The sequence below is a fragment of the Fusarium poae genome, chromosome 2, assembly GCF_019609905.1.
Source record: "Fusarium poae strain DAOMC 252244 chromosome 2, whole genome shotgun sequence".
In the NCBI taxonomy this organism is placed as follows: Eukaryota; Fungi; Ascomycota; class Sordariomycetes; order Hypocreales; family Nectriaceae; genus Fusarium; species Fusarium poae.
The window spans coordinates 9,314,983-9,328,522 of NC_058400.1; the positions used below are offsets into that span (position 1 = coordinate 9,314,983).

A 13,540-nucleotide genomic window follows, 5' to 3' on the forward strand; every position below is an offset into this window, starting at 1 on the left:
ATAGAAACAGAGTTTACCATTTATCTTACGATTCTTTATACACTCTCAATTAATGATGCCAAGAACACAGGATATGTAGATCAAGTCTTGGCTGTAATGTCAAGCCTTGGTTCTCTCATTCCAAGCTTCCACATTGTCACTACCCTGCGGGGGATCTATGATCCGATAAGGCCAAGCTTCGACATTTACTGAATGCAAGGGGTGAATAATTGGCCGTGTAGAAACATGATCGAGATACAATCCAGTTGACAATTCCATGTTTAGATTTATGCTGTTATAGCGCGGGTGGATCAATCGGAAGGCCTCCCTGGCTAGGACGACAGCCTAATATAGTAGCGACAGGTTTGGAACCGGTCTCAATGGTTGTGGAAACGCTCCGTAGGGAACACCATGTTTTCCATATTTGGAGTTGAGATTTGTAAAGCTGCCCACTTAAAATGGATGTCTAGGTTTCCCCGGATTATAATATCCATGTCGAAGTATAACTGCACTAACAGCCACTAGATAAAGGCATCAAGTTTTACATCCCGATGCATATCTGCGGGCGCAATATGGAAGTCTGCCGCTCTCGTGTGTATAGATACGCCCGCCATGTGTTAGTGTACCTTTTTCTTAGATATGGACCAATTTCTGAGGCCAAGCTCCAGACGGTGGAGACTAAGTTGACGAGCATAATTAGTGAATTTATCAATGAGGGGAAATCTAGACCTTGAGCCGAAGATGTATCGCAGCTGAGATCGGACCTGTAACCTGCAACAACAGACAAACTGTAGAGGATTATAGTGTCAGTTGACACATGAGATCTTATCTACTAATATTTATTTTAACAAGGAGCAGACATATTTACAGCGCGACCTCAATGACTTTGAACAAATAATCGATCAGTGACTCATTAACGGAAACATGCAACCGAAGACATACAAATTCTAGATCTTTTACGAATATGTCACTGCGTCAGATCAACAAACCTTCTCCACGACGAAAGGTCTAGGTACGCGGGGCAGCTTTCTCTAAACGCCGATCCTCCGAAGCTATCTCCACAGCCCACTCGGAACAAGGTTGACTATTTGCTAGAATTCTACTGGCACCAGCAAGATTTAAGCTTATTTCGGTGGGATGGTCCGGGGTAGCTTAACAACAACGAGGGATATCGATATCCACAACTTTGGGGGTTACAGATCTTAGCTGCAATAGTGTTGCGTTGTATGGATGACATTCCGTTTTTTCCCGGTATCAACGAGGATGTTGGACCACTGGAGGATGGAGAAATAGGCGAGAAACAGAGAAATTCTTTGGTAACTAACTCTGGTCCATGTCAGCACGGAATGCCTCTCAAACAAACCCACAGACAAGATCGGCAGTCAACGTTGCATCGTTCAAGAACCGAGGCATTTACTTGAACCCCAATTCTAGCTTCAAAAATCTACTCTTCCGCCAGAGATGTCTAGTGGGTAGCAAAAAAAATGACCTCTTAAGTGTTAGGATACAAAAATAATTTACCCAACAAGCATAGTTTAAGGAACAGAAAGTGTTCCTATTAATTTCATCTCTTATCCTTCCAGCGGTCAATTTGTCTGATACCCCAAAGCTAAAATAACAATAATAATTAAGGTTAGTCTCTTTCCAGGGTGGCATTGACAATAAGCAATCGACTGATTCATGCGGGGGGCAGCACAAGGATGCTTCGGCGCATAGATTTGCTTGCCGAGCACGAGTCGTGTGACCAATGACGGGGATTGAATGACGGACGGATTGACCCTCAAAGCTTGTTCGGAAGCTAAACTTTACAAGGCGGGCCGGAGTTGTGTATCGTAGATCGTAAAGAGCTTCTGGGAAAATTGGCATTTGGACCCTGAAGTTGTGTTGTACTTGGCAGGGCATGAAAAGTCTTGACAAGACGATTTTGACAAGATACTTCTTTTTAGATATGGATTTGATCGCTTGAACTTGTGGAGATATCCAGGTGGTTGAAGATTGTGCCCTGTACGTCATTCACCATTGTAATGACAACGCCCGCAAGCAACATCGCGAAATCATCTTCACCACGGAAAAGCACAACCCCCTCAAAACAACATCCCAACTTCCCCTCACCTTTATCGTCTTGGCATTCTCCACAGCAGACACACTCATGATCAGAACAAGCTCAGAATTGTCACTGCAACATTGACTAGCTCAAACACAACCCCAGTCTGGGGATAGTTAGTCAGTCACCCTGCTTACCTTCGTTTCTCGTTACCCCACGGGGAAGCCCGGTGGAGGCAATACAACGGTTTACGATGATCTTGACCACTCAAAGCTCACGTCTTATATTTTTACTTCTCGGATAGAAAAGCGATGAGTAAATACTCTTGAAAGAAATTGCTTTAAAAAGCCTCGTATTTCCCCCCTTTTCACCATAGAACAGCTACAGACACTTGCACGTCTTGTATCTTGCGTTACTCTACTTGTTTTTTAGAAACAAAACATCTTTCGACAAAGCTTTTTTGCTACTACTTCTTTACACTTCATAATCGAATGGGCTGGAATACTCATGCGTCGGGCACCAATGATCCGCCTGAGGTGCGGAACTGGCGAATCCACCTGATTGCCACGGTGGCTTCCATGTCCGCCCTCGCCAGTGAGTTTTGAGTCTCAAGATGGTGGTGGAGAGACATGATGCTGATTTTTTTACAGTTGGATATGACACTTCTGTTATTGGAGGTTTGACATCCCCCTGCATAGTGATATGACTATTGTTGACATGTAAAAAGGTACAATGGCATTGACCTCTTTCATGAGGGACTTTGGCCTTGACCTCGTCGAAAAGACACAGCGCGACACCATCCAGGGAAACATTGTATCCACCTTTCAGGTATGTCTCTCTTCGATAGAGACCAATGTCAATCAAGTCTAACAAAGTCATAGGCTGGCTGTTTCTTCGGTGCCCTGTGCACATTCCCCATTGCTGAGAAATGGGGTCGCAAGAGGACCATCATGGCTGCGGCCTGTATCTTCTTGCTCGGCGGCGCTCTCATGACCGCCGCCAACGGTAATCTTAACATGATCTACGCCGGCCGTGCTGTAGCAGGCCTCGGCCTCGGCGCTTCCTCCCTCACTGTTCCCGTGTACATCAGCGAAACTGCCCCCCCGTCCATCCGTGGTCGTCTGATTGGTATTTTCGAAATCGCCTCCCAGGGCGGTGGTATGCTGGGCTTTTGGATCAACTACGCAACTGACCGCACCATCGACGTCGAGACCAAGACGCAGTGGATTGTCCCGCTGGGTCTTCAGCTCTTGCCCGGTGTTGGTCTTGCGTTGGGTATGCTTTGGTGTCCCGAATCGCCGCGTTGGTTGGCGAGGGGTGATCGCTTTGAGGAAGCTGAGAAGATCTTGTCCAAGATTCGCGGGATGCCGAGTGATCATGAGTACATCCGTCGAGAGATGGGTGATATTCGCGCACAGGTTGAGGAGCGCAGTACGAACAAGATGAGCAAGAAGCAGCAGTTCATGAAGCTCTTTCAGAAGGGCGTGCGCAACCGTATGGGTATTGGTATGGCGCTCATGTTCTTGCAGAGTTTCACTGGTGTCAACATCATCACTTACTACGCTCCCCGTATCTTTGAGAGTCTAGGTATTCCTGGTACCTCGCTGAAGCTCTTCTCCACTGGCTTCTATGGCATCTCCAAGACACTCGGTATGGTCATGTTCACCTTTTGGGTTGTCGAAAAGGTTGGTCGTCGCAAGGGTCTCATCTGGGGTGCTGCTCTTGGATGTATTCCCATGCTTTACATCGGTGGCTATGTCATGAAAGCCGACCCTGCTGCTGCTGCGGCGGCTGGTGTTGTTAACCGTGATGGATGGGGATACCTGGCGATTGTTTGTGTGTACATCAACGCCATCATTATCTGTGCGACATGGCAAGGTATCACCTGGACGTATGCTTCCGAAATCTTCCCCCTCGACATCCGTATGCTTTGTGTCGCCATCACCACTGCCGACACATGGTTGGGTTCATTCATCATTGCGCGATCAACGCCATACATGATCTCCGATCTTGGTTACGGAGCTTACTTCTTCTTTGGTTCGATTCTCGTCTTGATGGGTATCTGGTCACTGTTCTTCGTGCCCGAGACAAAGGGTAAGTTACAAGAAATGTTTCCAGAATTGTTATGTGGGTATCCCAAATGCTGACTCATTCTCTTTTAATAGGTATTACCCTAGAGGACATGGACGCGCTGTTCGCCAAGCCAGTGTACAAGACAGTCTGGGCCCAAATGCGAGGAAAACCCGTCTTGGAGGGAAACGCCGCCAACCGATCCGACTCCCCGTTCGACGAAGACGACGAAAAGGCTCGCGAGCTGAGGATACCTTAGCTGACGTCCCGACCAGGGTTATTTTCTTTTGCGGCTGTGCCCTCCTTGTCTTTAGATAACGATAATGCGAAACTAGACTCGTTATCGGCTGCAGCCACTTGCGTGCCTATTTCTTATCCGTGCTTTGTGACTGGTGACTTGACACTGAATGGTGGTGGTGCTGTGCCTCGTTCCAGAAGGACTCTAACTTTACCGAGTCAAGCCAAGAATTAAGTGATGACAGCAGGGACCAGATTGTGGTCATCCATGTCTCTGATCAGTAGAGGTTATCTTTATTTTGACAGCGACAGACGGAGACTGTTCAAGATAATGAATCCCACTACCTCAATCGTAGTGATTCCATCTCTCTAGCATGTTACCATGTTTCCCCAGGTCGAGTTTACCCCGCAAACTAATTCCCCAGACTCGTCGCGTCGGTTTTGTCCTTGTTCAGATTTTTCTTAGTCACAGCAAAACAAGGTCCAGGTAGATTTGAGAGTCAGTGGCTGCTGGCAATACAAAAGATCCTGACCCCAAAACCAACAGTCAGAGCGAGTGAGTGCGTGCGGCCGACAGCCAAGACATGCGCCAAGCAAAGCAGTATTGATTACGCAGTATTTGATTGGATCGGAGTCCAAGTGAGCGGTTGAAGATAACCTCGGACCATTCCCCATGTGGTACGTTCGGATACTGTATGTATCATGTCGGATATTGTCGTTTTCGAACTGTATCATTGCCAAGATCAACGGTCGTCTTGGCGTTGGACTGGGTTGGAATTTGGAGAGTTGGCCAAGAGATAAGAACAACAAGTTGTCTTTTGATGCAGCGAGGGGGCGAATTATTGAATTGACAAAAATTGGAGGCGAATGGAATGAAGAATGTTTTGTTTTGGTTAATATGTCTAGAGGTTGATTCATGATTAACCCGATGTGTGGGAACTTGTTCAGTGGATTTACAGTGAGTGCAGCGCTATAAACGCCCGCTCTACCACCTACCCTATTGAGTGTGCAGCCTTAATTAAACATCACCAACAGTAACGGCAGTAAAACGGCTCCATTCCTCCATCATTTCAATATCTTCACGTAATAAATTCCACTCGTGACCCGCAATCCCCAGGTTTAGAAGCATACTTTATCTTGAGCTTTATCACTGTTTGCGGCAATCTCAAGATGGAGATTCGTGATGGGGCCATCCAGATAAGCTACTACAGCCCAAATACTGACAATACCAAATTAACCGTCAACACATCAACGAATAAACAGGCGATTCACGTGCAAACAAGACAGTCACTCTTACGAGCCAAGAGTAATATTAATAAATCTCCTTCCCTTTCCAGAGATTCAACATCAGCACTTGGCAGACCCTCCTACAGCTCTCGCGCACTGTAGCATAGCCTGCCTCCCAAGACGCCGGGTTTTGACAGCTTCATTGCCAAGCTAGGGGGCCAATTTTGGAGACAACTTGTCGGGGTAGTTTAGCCAAGGAACCAAATGTAACATGGCAATCACTTGTGCAGCTAAAGTGAAGAAGAGATTTATCGCTTGCCATGGGCAATAAAAGTCCACATCAATCATGGTTTGTCCAAGCCACAAGACGTCACTGTTTGTGTCAAGATCAACATCAGCTCGTGATAGCATTTTAAGCTTGTTGTTTTAGCTCAACACCTAAAAACCCCCGCTAATCCTTTGTCTTTTGCTGTACTGTCCCATCCCATGGCTTACTGGGTAAGGTATGACATGGGGGGGGCGCCAAGACGGAGTGCAATCCGCCCATCCTCCATCCTCCAACCGAAAACGATCGATCTTTTCCACCTTCCATTCATGGTATCATGTCCGTTGCAACAGGCAAGACAAAAGTTGTACTGTAGGGTTAGGGAATGCATTCATCACGCGTTGGCCTCTTAATCAAGAGGACGACGATCCAAGGGGATCCGCTGCCAAGTGCGGGGATGAAACCAATCACTAAAGCCGAAGCCTGTGCTCTAAAAAGAGACTGTCAATAAAAGCTGGGGAACCAATTTAACGAGTGACCGGATAAGATTAGACGATACTTTACTTGACTGTCTCTCAACACGCGTGAGGCATAGCTTGCTCTTTATTTACATGACCAACCCAGAAACATGAGAGAGACTCAATATGTTTTGGTCAACGCTGTAATTCTACATATCCAACCTGTAGGTAAATATAATCCTGGTAGTACCAAGTCTTGTGTACAACTCCAATTACCTTTTACTCTGGGCGCTTTCATCTAGAACCACTTGGCAGCTTCCTTCTACTACTCTTGGCCACCACTTTGGCGGCGTCCCGATGCAACTGATGCTTATCGCGTCTTGGCAAAACCAAAGAGACAAGACAAGACAAGACAAAGACCCAACACTCTTTCCTCTTTCCCTGCCCACCACCCCTTTGTGATGTGACTTGTAACTCCCATCTCCTGCCTTTTTTGCCATCGCGCCAACTGTAAAACCGTAGCCTTAGTACTCGGTACCACAAGCAAGGGAAGGGCCCCGAGACAACATAAAAACTGTCCCACGTCCCATTTTCTGTTTGCGCTGATTCCCTCTCTCCCCTTGCCAGGTCTCAATTTCTTCCTTCCTTTTTTTTTCCCTTTTACCCAATACAAAAGGGCCCCAGTTCCTCTTCTTCTTTGATCAGCACTTTTTTGATCTTTGCTTGAGAGAGAGAGATCAATAACCCACCCAACAATGACGTCCAAGGAGGAAAAGGTCGACATTGGCACTCACACGCCGCCGTCGCACGATGTCGCGCATGGACACCAGAAGGATGTCTTTACTGGCGATATCGAGGGCGTTCGCGAAGATTTTCGTGAGGAGGATTTCATGACCCGTAACGGTCTCAACCTCAAGTCCTTCCAGCGCCGTACGTTCTCCCCTCCTCCTCCTCGCTGGCTTCGATCGCAACGCGACTAACATTTGCTCTCTTCAGGTGACTACGGTACTGGTGTCGTCGAACTCGATCGCTCAATGAAGAAGCGCCATCTCCACATGATTGCCATTGGAGGTTCTATCGGTGCTGGTTTCTTTGTCGGTTCCGGTGGTGCCCTCACCAAGGGTGGCCCCGGCGCTGTTCTCATCTGCTTCTTGATTGCTGGTATCATGATCTTCAACGTCGTTCACGCTCTCGGTGAGCTCGCTGTCATGTATCCCGTCTCTGGTGGCTTCTATACCTACTCTACTCGTTTCATTGATCCTTCTTGGGGTTTCGCCATGGGTTGGAACTACGTACGTATCCTTCGCTCCGCCGCGCATATGATCAACGCAATGCTAACCGTCGCAGGTCTTCCAATGGGTCATCGTCTTACCACTCGAGTTAACCGTCGCGTCCTTCACCGTGCAATACTGGAATCCAGATATCAACGAAGCTATATGGATCACCGTCTTTTGGATCGTCATCATCGTTGTCAACATCTTTGGTACACTGGGTTATGCTGAGGAAGAGTTCTGGAGTTCTTGCTTCAAGCTCGCTGCCATCATCATCTTTATGATTGTCGCTGTCATCCTCATCTGCGGTGGTGGCCCTTCTCGTGGCGCCTTCAGCACCTACCAGGGTGCTAAGCTCTGGTACGACCCTGGTGCCTTCCAGAACGGTAGCCGTGGTTTCTGTGCCGTCTTTGTCACTGCTGCTTTCTCTTTCGCCGGCACTGAGCTTGTTGGTCTTGCTGCTGCCGAGTCTCGCAACCCCGCCAAGGCCCTTCCCGGTGCCATCAAGCAGGTCTTCTGGCGTATCACCCTGTAAGCGTCCATCTTTGTCTGTCGTCGCGTCTAGTGTACTGATATTTCATAGCTTCTACATTGTCGGTCTTACCCTCGTTGGTATGCTCGTTAGCTCCACCGATGACCGCCTCCTCAACAGTGCCAACCCATACAAGGATGGTGTCTCTCCATTCGTCTTGGCTGCTCTTGATGGTGGTCTCAACGGTTACGACGACTTCATGAACCTGGTCATCTGTGTTTCTGTCGTCTCCATCGGTGTCTCTTGTGTCTACGGTGGCTCTCGTACTCTTACTGCCCTGGCTGAGCAGGACTACGCCCCCAAGATCTTCACCTACATTGATCGCTCCGGCCGACCTCTCATGTCTGTCGCTTTCAACCTCATCTGGGGTGCTCTCGCCTACATCGTCCTTGCCTCTTCCGGTGGCCTCGTCTTTGATTGGCTTCTTGCCGTCTCTGCCCTAGCTGCTCTCTTCACTTGGGGCTCCATCTGCGCTGTAAGTTTAATCACGTTGATCTTATAAACATCCACACTAACTCTTAATGTCAGTGCCACATCCGTTTCCGCTCTGCTTGGAAGCGTCAAGGCCGCACTCTCGACCAGATCCCTTTCCATGCTGCTGGTGGTGTCTACGGTTCTTGGTTGGGTCTTACCCTCTGCTTTGTCATTCTCGGCTGCCAGCTCTACGTCGCCGTCTGCCCCCCCTTCAAGGAGGGATACGGTAACGCCGAGGACTTCTTCATGGCTTGCCTTGCTATTCCCGTCGTCCTTGTCTTCTGGATCATCGGTTACTTCTGGAAGCGACCCCAGTGGCTTACCATTGACAAGATTGACCTTGACACTGGTCTCCGTGAGCATGACTGGGAGGAGATCAATGCTTACCGTGCCAAGATTGCCACTTGGCCTGCTTGGCGAAGAGCCCTCCACAAGTTTATGTAAAAGGAGCAAATGCTCATCTTGACATCATACTATCGCTGCTCTACTTGATTCCTCTTGTGAGGATTACTACTTTATACCCTGTTAATATACTGGTTTATCTTATACACATACTATATTTTGACTCTCTGTGATTGATTTGAAGTTCCTGCACTTTAATGTTTCTTGCTGCCAAAAATCCCCGCCAATGAATGTGTTTACACACAGAATATTTTTCTTTTTTTACATTGTCAGTACAAAGTTAGTGGTCTATCTGATATGATTTGTTTACCGTGCTGAGTGTACATGGCACAGACGCCGCCTCATATCTTGTGGCTGTTCGCGGTAATTCAATTTGAAAAAGTGTTATGTTAAAGAATACAACCTATGATCGATATAATGCAGTAAACGATTTCCATCAACTTTGACAAGTTTCAACGTGGAAAATGTAAATCGTTGAGACGCTTGTGACATTTTACCAATAGCTGGATTACCTTTAGCGCTCTTTTTCAGATATCTCCCATTCCTCTGCCGTCCGTTTTGCCGCGAGCATATAATTTTCGAATTGAAATAATGTACATTTTGCCGGTTGTCTCCTCAGGATAACGAGAATAGAGAAGATAGAAATAATGCGAATGGAGTTGTCATTTCCAGCATCTGGTGAATCAAGTCTCAGGTAGGCAGTAAGTTACAGAGCCAGACGATAAGAGCTAGGCGATAAGATAAGATAAACCGGACCGAATCATTCCGAGCAGGCATCATCCCCGCGATAACCTCGATAGACAAACGGAGCTTATGAAACCTTATGGCCATTACAAACGGCTTCAAGGATGATTGGATAAACGACCTCAGATTGCGTCTTGTAACCTTGTCCAATTTGTAACTTTGCTTGAATACTGGAAAATCCTCAATCGTTCAAGCTGGAAGATTTCGATCAGCCCACTGTCAAATGCCAAACTTGGACAACAAGATGTACCCAAACCTTTCTTTCATGGTAAGACATCTTCTTTAGCATGAAATTTGCTTTTGCCCTGACATCAGATCCATCAGAAAACACCCTCATTCATGCCATCATGGCCCCCGGCGACTCCCAATGCCTCTCTGGACGCTGTGGGTCTGGTCGCCCTGGCTGACCTGACCACGATCCAAGAACGAACAGTTCTAACAGGGAATGCATGGTTGATGGATTTACTGATTCTATGCCCCGGAATTCATATGCAACAAAAGTCTACGAGCCTCAATGGTGGCGAGTATCCTGCTTGCGCAAATATGACTTCGGGATATGTCTTTCGTGTTGAGAATCAGGCAACTGTCTACTACCTGCAGCGTATGGGTAAAACTGGACACTTGACGACTCTCAATGTGTCTAAGATCAATCGTCTTGGAGTAAACGAGTCTGGTAATCGATCTTCATGGTACTCTCGGACTCGAGCTGTCCTGTGGCCTGCTTCTAATACGTCTGCTCTTGCTATGTCCGCATATGTAGCAGCTATTCTGTGGGGAGTCGCGGTCATTGGTCTCCTAGGAGCCTTACGTGACTGGTGGGGACTTGGCTTTGTTCTCATGTTGATGGTCGCGCGACTAATTAATATGATTGTCATTCGCCGCAGAGCGAAGCCAGGATGGTTTGGCGCCTCAGAAGGTGATGTCCGAGGAGATAACCTGATTCTTCTCAGCCAAGACCGATGGATCAGGATCAAAGGCCTTGTTGATGATTTGAAAGCTATTACTTCCGGTCAATGGCTTCGAGATCCAACCATGGTCGAAAGCTGGTTGACTGCCATTGCCACCATGGTCGTGTACCTTGCGGCAGCATTGGTAATCAACGCGACACAGTTTGGAAAGATCCTGATTCTCTTTCTTCTGAGTGGTTCAGTGGCTCTGTTGGCTGTGTCGAATTCCTTGACGGACAAGCTCTTGATGCATGGGTACATTCTTGAAGCAGCAGATAGTAAACCCAAGTATTATAAACGCCGTGCGGAACTTGCTGATGAACTCATCAAAGAGACGGGACGCGATGATTGGGCTTTGAGTATGGGCATGATTCCGAGTAAGGGTAGTTTAGAAGGGAAGGCTGCGACAGGACCTGTGGTAATGTGATTGGTGTCGCTTAGTTTTGCTGGCTAGAATAAGTGGAAAGATAACTGTGGCTGACGGTTCTAAAATGTTAGTAGTAGTAAAGTGACCTTTTTATTAACCCTGGTCTTAGGTATTCTAGCAGGTAGTAATAAACTGGCTACCGAGGTAGGGGAAATCTAGGGCTATTTTAAGTAAGGAAAATTATCTAGTGAATTAAAACCTTCCTTATATATTAAGATATACAGTAGATATATAATAGCCCTTTAAAAACCTTCCCTAGGATTATTTATAGTAAGCTTCTTAATTAGGCCTAGCTTAGCTAGTAAGCTAGTAACTAATTAAGAATCTCTTTTTCTCTTTTAATAGCTAATAAAATTAAGAGTTATAAGATTTAAATCTATTACCTTTAGCTTAAAGGATAAGCTATTAGCTAAGCCTAGTGACCACTAACCGCTGGACTACTAACCCCCTTAAAATATTAGATAGGCCCGGTGTCCTGCCATAACTAGATCTAAAGGAAAGTCTTCCTTTTAATTCTCTACGTCGTGTATTAAGGACACTGTTGGAGCAATCGGTGAATCCTTAATTGAGATTAATGGAGTTTCGAGAATTTGGTCTCTTTTGTACCCATTTCCATGTCTTAACTTCCCATTCTTAATATTAAACAAATGGCAGAATTACATGACTAGCGTTCTCTCCACCACAATGAACATTATGCGTTCCCTTGTTATCCAAATGTTCCAAGCTGCCAAAGTTGCTCACCCCCAAGTTCCGACCACAAACAACAGCTCGAATCGACTCTCCCGCCTCATACTCAATACCCATCGCCCAGATACCAATGTCGAGCCTGACAATATCACCAGGGTTCACCTTCTCTTCCTTTTCATGGGGATGGAAAGGCCAGTGTGGGTGCATACTCTTGCTCTCGTCAATCTCACGATGAGACGCTCGAAGAACACCCATCGGCCCACGATAAATCACCACCTCGATCTTCTCCTTGTCATCCATCTCTTCGAAGGATTGCTTGGGGATACCCTTCCAAGGAATGTTGAGGTTCAGCATGACTTTTCCGTTAGCGTCGAGCTTCTCGAGCAGGACATAAACGTCCATGTCGTCGTAGTCGGGACAGGACATGTATACCACAGCTTTAGGCATACCGACCAATCTTGTTGTCTTGTCGAATCTATAAGTGAAACCGACTCTATCATCGGTTTCAGACTTGTAGCTCAAATACGATGACTGATTCGGCTTGTCGAGGGATAGCTGGCCTTCTGTTGTGAAAAACAGCTTCTTGTAGTTTGTTCTTGGGAGTGGAAAGTCCTCTTCGACGATATTCTCATATGACTGAGGCTCCTTCTTTCCGAATCTCAACACAGCCATGCGGACCTGGGGTGTGCTATCCCAACCGTTCTTCTTTCCCTTCAGAAAATAGTCAAAGAAATCCAACAACTCTGGGTTGGCCTGTTCGTTGCCCCAGATGTCATACCATTCCTGCCATGGGTGCCATCGAAGCCACTTGTGAGGTGTATCAACCTCGAGCCAGCCGCGAATAGCGCCCATACCGTGCATAGTATTCGTCCAAGTTCCTGTGATGTAGGTTGGGATATTGATCTTTTTCATATCTGGACGCTTGTCGTTCCACCAGTCGTTGGCTAGAGGATGCTTCTCGAACATTTCTCGGAAACTCTCAATTCCATTGTGACCTTGAAGCATATATTTGACGATGAGCTTATCGAAGAGATCACCCGCGTAAATGCCTCCACGAGCGAATTGCTCGCGGTATAAATCACCACAGCCTTCCCAAGGAGCAATAGCCTTGAGACTCGGGGGACGTAAAGCGGCGATGAACCATTGAACGATGGCGAGATGTGAGTTGCCAGCGAGTCCGACTGAGCCATTGCACCACGGTAGTTTAGCTATACACTCAATGCTATCGTAGCCGTCCTCGGCTTCCTGAGTACCCATAATGGCCATGACTCCTTCGCTGTCGCCTGACCCGCGAGAGTCAATGTTGACAATGGCGTAGCCACGAGGAACCCAATCGTTGGGATCAGGTGCCTCGAACTTTTCAAGACCAGATAGTGTCTTGGGAGGAATTCCCAAGTTCCACGGTACCATAAGACTCAGTGACATCAGACCGTTGAACTTCTTTCCAAATGGCGACCAGCAAACAATTGCAGGAATAGGCTCATCATCACTCTGCGGTGGTCGATAGACATCAGCGTATAGCTTAACACCGTCTCGCATGGTAAAGGCAACATCGTGCTCAACAAGGATATCACAGTTTAGAGGCTTTGCGTCGGGATGATCAAACTTCCAGCCAGTTGGAAGAACTTTTGAGTGTGGGTTGAATCCAACATAACCGCCTTGACCAACTTTTGGTGGGTTGATATGTTCAATTGGGACTTCAAAAGGGAGTGGAGGAAGAGGCATGATGTGTGTTTGATATGACGAGGATGTAATTGGTGTATTGATTCAATCGAA

General features: G+C 47.0%; 4 protein-coding genes across 4 annotated transcripts; 3 read left to right on the plus strand and 1 right to left on the minus strand.

The window, feature by feature from the left end:
* Positions 1–2,514: 2,514 nt before the first annotated feature.
* On the plus strand, positions 2,515–4,352 carry FPOAC1_007184 (uncharacterized protein; the record flags this gene model as incomplete). Its single annotated transcript, XM_044851652.1, has 5 exons — positions 2,515–2,617; positions 2,674–2,700; positions 2,751–2,851; positions 2,905–4,117; positions 4,189–4,352. The coding sequence occupies 5 exons, from the start codon at positions 2,515–2,517 to the stop codon at positions 4,350–4,352; spliced, it is 1,608 nt and encodes a 535-aa protein (XP_044710364.1).
* Positions 4,353–7,035: 2,683 nt separating this feature from the next.
* On the plus strand, positions 7,036–9,001 carry INDA1_2 (Amino-acid permease inda1; the record flags this gene model as incomplete). Its single annotated transcript, XM_044851653.1, has 5 exons — positions 7,036–7,210; positions 7,277–7,572; positions 7,628–8,082; positions 8,135–8,558; positions 8,612–9,001. The coding sequence occupies 5 exons, from the start codon at positions 7,036–7,038 to the stop codon at positions 8,999–9,001; spliced, it is 1,740 nt and encodes a 579-aa protein (XP_044710365.1).
* Positions 9,002–9,947: 946 nt separating this feature from the next.
* Positions 9,948–11,077, plus strand: FPOAC1_007186 (uncharacterized protein; the record flags this gene model as incomplete). The annotated part of the gene is made up of 2 exons (XM_044851654.1): positions 9,948–9,971; positions 10,028–11,077. 2 exons carry the CDS (start codon positions 9,948–9,950, stop codon positions 11,075–11,077), a joined length of 1,074 nt encoding a protein of 357 aa, XP_044710366.1.
* Positions 11,078–11,716: 639 nt separating this feature from the next.
* On the minus strand, positions 11,717–13,489 carry FPOAC1_007187 (uncharacterized protein; the record flags this gene model as incomplete). The annotated part of the gene is made up of 1 exon (XM_044851655.1): positions 11,717–13,489. One exon carries the CDS (start codon positions 13,487–13,489, stop codon positions 11,717–11,719), a length of 1,773 nt encoding a protein of 590 aa, XP_044710367.1.
* Positions 13,490–13,540: the final 51 nt, after the last annotated feature.